A 6,284-nucleotide genomic window follows, 5' to 3' on the forward strand; every position below is an offset into this window, starting at 1 on the left:
TTAAACAGTAAATTAACTGTAAAATACTGTGAAATTAATAAAAAAAACAGTTCAAACTGTATTTTTCATTAACAGTACAAAGCTGTAAATTTCAGCGACAGTATAATACTGTTATTTTACAGTAACATAAAGGCAACCCTGCTGTCCTTTGGTGCATTTGACAAATAACCTTGAAAGTGAACTGTTGACATCTGCAGTTGGCTTTGACAAAGGAAAAGCAAAACAATGTTGAGAAAACCTAAAAGCATCGATACATGTTGATAACCTCCAAGGCTACTACACCTCTGTGCTCTCTGATGGCCCTGGCTGGCTCACACATTGGCTTTTGTTAACACTTCACATTGAAATTGACCCTGGCTGTAGTCTCCTTGAGGAGGAGGAGGAGGAGGGAAGGAGGGAAGGGGGAGGGAAGGAAGGAGGTGTCTTTCGACTCAGAGACAAAAAAAAAAACGAATCGACGATTAACAATTTCCTGAAGGGAGGTGCTGCTTATCACTCCCAACATCTCCTCAGCTCACCGGAGGACAGGAGAGACACTCTGGAGCTGCTGCGCACACAATGGACTAAACCTCCCAGAGAGACATCAACACTATCAGCTGTGAAAAACCTCCTTTGAGTCTCTTTTTTTTTTTTTTTTTTTTTTTACTTTTGAAGACTTTGAGCTTTCAGGTAAGAACATATTTGTTTCCAATATGGTTTTGCGCGGTGTAATTGGTTATATTTAATCATTTTATTGTGTTATTGTGGTTATTTGTAAGGGATTACTGATATAAACTTTACTTGAGCTGATTTAAACTTCACAGGTTCAGTTAAGTGATTAAATTAAAACAGAAACGGGTAAATAAATCACCTGAAAGCCTAAAAACAACACAAAATGAATGGGCAGCATAAAGTAGGTCCTGTAGGTAATGACTTTGAATTTGATCTGAATTAGTTTGGTTTAGTTTCATAGTTTCATAGTTAGTTTCATACCACAACAAGTCATACTTTGCAGCTATGTTGCAGTTAGACAAAAACACACACACACACACACACACACACATACACACACACACTATCACTGAATTGTACTGGCTTTTGCTTAAATGTAATTTGTATAAGGCCTATAAACACAGCCATGGTGTTACATTTGAAAAAAAAAAAAAAAAGATTTGTGTCTAAGAGATGAGTGAAATGGTTTTAAGTACATTTTATAGACCAGTTTGAGGCTCAATAGTGTAGGAATGAATCTAGTCAGTAAAGTGGGAACATGTGAGATGTGTTTATTTTCTTCTGAGACAAAGCAGCACTTTAATTAAGCTGCAGCTGTTGTTTGAGTGTGGATAGGACCACAGTAATCTACATAATTACTGGTAACAAAGGCACAAACACGTTTCCTCAGCAGCATTTTTCTCTATTGTTTTATATCAGTAAAACTTCTCAGAGTTTCCCTCTCCTCCTCCACTATCTTGAACTTTTGTTCACCATCTCTTCCTTCTTCTTCCCTCCAGCTCTCATCAGATCACCAGGCATGATTCAGAGGAAGGAGGTGGTGTTGTCTGTTCTTGGGGAGCTCCAGGAGGCCACGGAGAGCTCCGGCCTCGCCGCCTTGACCAGAGTGGCCCTGGAGGTGGACCGGGTCCTCGCTCCCTTCCGGCTCCCGGAGACCCCCTGTCGCGATTTCCCCGAGTGGCCGGACGTGGATGACACGGCTCGTGGACTGTACCCACCCGATGCACCCTTGGGCCTCCTGCCTCTGAACTGCGAGGGAGAGGGCAACCTGCTGTTTGACGCAGTTAGCATGCTGTTAGTGGGCAACACCGGACTTAGTTTGGAGCTACAGGTGAGTAGTGATACATACTCTTGCACTTATCCATACGGACCCTTTCTAGCTGTTTGTATGCGCAATTTTTTTAATAATAACTACATTAATATTGTCCCCCACAGGTACGGACCGTAGTGGAAATGGTGCTGTGGAAGAGATACTACCTGTCTGGGATGATCGACTCAAAAATGATGCTTCAGGCTGTTCGCTTCAGCCTCTGTGCCGAAGAGTCCGAAGACATGATAAACCTACCAGCAACCGTCTTGGAGGCCATCTTCGACGCAGACGTCAAAGCGTCCTGCTTCCCCGGCTCCTACGCCAACATGTGGCACCTGTACGCGCTGTCGTCGGTCTTGCAGTTCAACATCTACTCCATCTACCCCATGTTCAACCTCAAGATCCGGCCCTATTTCAACCGCATCATACGTTCGCGGACCTGGCCCAAAACCTGCGAGAATCTAACCCTCCACGTCATGTGGTCCGGCGAGCTGCAGTCCGGGTCGTTGTTCAGGCCGAACCACTTTGTGGCACTAGTCCGGACAAGTGACCTCACTTCCGGGAGACAAGAGAGCGAGCGGAGGGCGTTGCCGACCGAGCGCGAGGAGCTGCTGAACCGGGAGTCGCAGCTTTCCTACCCGGGTCTGAAGGACAAGTACAACATCACCAAGAGGACCTTCTACCGCTGGAAGAGGCAGACGCAGGAGCATTGCAAAAAGTCAGCTGCCAGGTACGAGGCAAAGTATTTCCTGCAAGCCTGCTACTTGGAAGGCAAGCTCATCCCTCTGCACCAGTTCAAAGAGTTCTTCCCTGAGATCTCAAGGTCGTCGTACTACAACTGGAAGCACGAGCTCCTGAAAACCGGAGGACACTTCTCCACCTCGTCGTCGACAGGAGAGATAAGTCCTGGGGAGAGCACAGAGCAGGAGGTTTGGTCTTCGCCTGAGGCGAAGCAGGACGAGCTGGACAACCATGACAGCGTGGCCGGTATGTTCGGCCTCGGCCTCGGCAAGCTGGATATGGAGCGGGCCCAGAATTTAGCTCACATGCAGGAAGCCAAACGCTGTCTGCAAAGCTGCATCGCCACAAACACCTCCCTCCCCTTCAGGATCTTCAAGAGAAACTTCCCGGGGATTTCCAGATCAACATACTACAACTGGAGGAGAGAAGCCATGCTGTTCGACAGAGGTTACAAAGGCAGCGTCGGCAGCAGCGAAGACAGCTCGGATGCAGACAAAAGTCCGAAAAGTCTGTCGCAAGTCCTGCCGAACGCCAACCAGCCTTTTGCGCCCAGAGCGAGAATCTGCGGGCGACAACACAAAAGCTTCATGCTGGCATACATAAGTAAAAAACAGCTCAGAGACGCTGCAAAGCTGCTTGTCCAGAAGTCCAAATGGTCCCTGACGAAGTTCAAGCTCAAGTTCCCGTCCATGTCCTCTTGTTTCTACTGGCTGTGGCGCAGCGGTCAGAAGCGCAAGAAGAAGATCGTCGCACCGAGCGCAGAGATCAACCTCCCCGAGAATCTGCAGAACACCACCACAGAAAACAAGATCATGGAGAGGAGGGTGAAGAGTCAGCACGTGCTCCCTTTTGTCCAGAGTCCTAAATATGTAGAAATGCCCTCCTTTGACCCCCCAATTTCACACAGCACAGCACAGCTGCCCCTTCATGTCAAGGCACCCACAGATGAGCAGATGTTTACGATGGATGTTGTGGCTCTGGCCAACTTCAAGGCCAAGGCCAAGCTATTCCTGCAGCAACGCTTCGAGGAGAAATCCTTCCCCACTTTCAAAGAGTTCAGGTCCTACTTCCCCTTCACCCCGCGCTCCACGTACTACATGTGGAAGCGAGCTTTGCATCACGGGGTGTCACTGGTTCAGGGATAAATGCACAATGCTTTTATCTAGTAAAAAAAGGGCTTTCAGGAGCTACACGAAAGCTTAGTTGAAGAACTTCTCAGCTACAGAAACCAGGTTACTGTAAACATACTACCTATACACGTTGTTGACTTCGTGTTTTCATGTTTTAAGAGATTAAGTACTTTGGTTTAGCATCTAAATGCTCCTTCCTCTGCCCCACCACCACCACCACAGCAGCTCATTCCTCCCTCCTGGACATTTGCACGTGTGTGAAAAGAATCTGAGTCGTGGGTCAGTTTAAACCCTGCATGTTCCCTCCAGGCAAAAGGCAGTTCAAAGCTGTTGTTTCATGCATTTTGTTTGAAGCCGCTTCTCCTCCATTTTCCTTTTAATCCTTGCTAAGCATTGTACTCAGGGTCCTTTATTTTAAACCGTAGTAAGATTGTTAATGTTTAAATGTATGATTTTTTTTTTTGTCAATGCTTGTGATATTGATCTGGGAGATTCCTGGTGATTTTATGTTTTTTTATGTTTTTTTATGTTTTTTTTAATTCTTTGAATGTAAAGAGCAGCCAGTATTTGAGTTTACTCCTCCTTGTTCAAACATCCTCTGCAAACAGGGTTCCATTCCATTTTGTATATTTCTACCTTTGATTATTGAATGTTCAAACATTTCATACACCAAGTTTTTGGTGGTTGTCTTAGTGTTATGCCTATTTTTTACTTCTGGTGATGAACATTATATATAAACTGTGAGTTAAGTCACACTCACACTGTATTTGCACTGATATGGTTCCCATGACGCTGTTGAATGTATTGCCTTAATCACCCTTTGGTTAAGTTTTCCAACAATTCTATTTTTGTTTACATGGTTTATTTACTTGAAAACTGAATATAAATGAAGATATTTTATTTTCCTTCATTCCAAAACTGCCTTTTTGCCTTAATAAGCTACATTTGTCTGCTGTTTTTCAGTAAGTTTGAAGACAAACGCGTTTCATAACAACCCTGAATAATAGATTCCAGTTTACGTTTGTACATACTTATTTTTCTTATTAATTACGTGTCTAAAATTGGAACTGTTGATACTGGCAGCCTGCTTTATAGTCAGTCAGGAGGTTGTATATCAATAAACCATTGAAAAGTTCTCATATCACGAGGTATTTATTAATTGATAACGCACCAGTTTGTTTTATGCTTCACAATATCTAAAACTGTAAATCATCTCTGTAATTATCCCAAATCAATTGGTCTTCCTTCCAAGTCAGCGAGCCCCTCGTTCTGAATTCTGAAGTGGTGCCAATAAGCACTTCTAATCTTCTGCCCCATCGGCCGCATCTTGATTTGATTCTCTGGTGGGATAAATTGGACAGTTTAACACATTAGCGGCAGAGGTCTGCAGTACGTTGTGACCCACAAAAGACATGCCGGGCCTTACCTAGTTAATTCGCGTTGACAGCCAGTTTGCTTTACAAATGATAGAGGAAAAAAAAGGAACAAAATCAGTGTGTGTAACCGCATCCAAACGTGCAAACAAGGAGGTCAAACCGAGCCAGCGGCTAAAGAATAGAAATGAGCTTTGAGACTGGTTTTGTGTTTTTTTTTGCTCAATTCCTTTTACTCCATTTAGCCATTGTGCTTATGTTAATGAAGGTAATGGTCAAGAGTAGGTGGGATGGAGTACAGAGAGAGGGGGGAAGGGGTTAATTGTATGCATGGGGATAGAGGTGTTGGAGATAAGGCCAAGAACATCCAAGAGTTTAGGGGGAGGGAAAGAGTGGTGGAGAGAAAGAAGGGGGGAAACCAAAGTTTTGATCAGGCGATACCAGTCACTGCACTACTTATGTAGAGTTTTCCTCGGTTTTGATCTGTTTGATTATACATGTCTTGAACAGAAAAGCTCAGTGAATGTGAAGTTGAAACTTGTCAAACTTGATCCTGACATTGGCACATCAAGTCTGAGGATCAACCAAAAGCAATTCATTTTTTCAAGGTGAGTTATTTTTCTAAAGAGAGAGTTGTGGAGCATGTGCAAAATCATAACAATACCAGAGTATTTCTTTTTTAAATCATGCATCGGTTTAGCCTGTATTGAACTCAACTGGTATTTCTTCAGCTTTGACTACATAGTCTTTTTTGCTCCGCCATCCCATTTGAAATGCCAGTTAGAGTACAATTTAATGGCCTGACTTCAAGCTTTTTTTGTATTTTTCCTTGTCTGATTTAAAGGATAAGTCCCCATTTCTCAAGTTTGTCTTCTTAGAGTCCTTGGTGGCTGTGATCATTCCTCCTGTCCATCCTGGCCATGGAGAGATCCTTTCCTAATGTTATTCCAGTGTAAGAAATGGGGGACAAAATCCATGTTCTGTACAAAAAATGCAATACTTAACCGTATCTTCCAAAGTTCTAACCATTTGAATGTGACATTTTCTCCTCGTTTTCTTGCTGGGCTGCTTTGTAGGGGAAAAGAAGGTTTTTCTTTACTTAAAAAGACTAGAAGCTTGGTAGATCCCCACTTGTTTGTGTAACTCTAAGACTTTCTAAGACTGCTGAAGCATCATATTAGCTTCAGCTGAACTTTGGGGTACATTTTTACTTAATGCGAGGAGCATTGGTGGGTGTCG

The 6,284-nt window shown here is 43.8% G+C and overlaps 1 protein-coding gene across 1 annotated transcript; it reads left to right on the top strand.

Annotated features, from left to right (window-relative positions):
• The first annotated feature begins 430 nt into the window (after window positions 1-430).
• vrtn (vertebrae development associated) lies at window positions 431-4,804 on the top strand. Its single transcript, XM_074616048.1, has 3 exons — window positions 431-669; window positions 1,491-1,822; window positions 1,927-4,804. Exons 2-3 carry the CDS (start codon window positions 1,511-1,513, stop codon window positions 3,685-3,687), a joined length of 2,073 nt encoding a protein of 690 aa, XP_074472149.1. The 5' UTR covers window positions 431-669; window positions 1,491-1,510; the 3' UTR covers window positions 3,688-4,804.
• Window positions 4,805-6,284: the final 1,480 nt, after the last annotated feature.

This window comes from Sebastes fasciatus, chromosome 18 (assembly GCF_043250625.1).
Source record: "Sebastes fasciatus isolate fSebFas1 chromosome 18, fSebFas1.pri, whole genome shotgun sequence".
Taxonomy (NCBI): Eukaryota; Metazoa; Chordata; class Actinopteri; order Perciformes; family Sebastidae; genus Sebastes; species Sebastes fasciatus.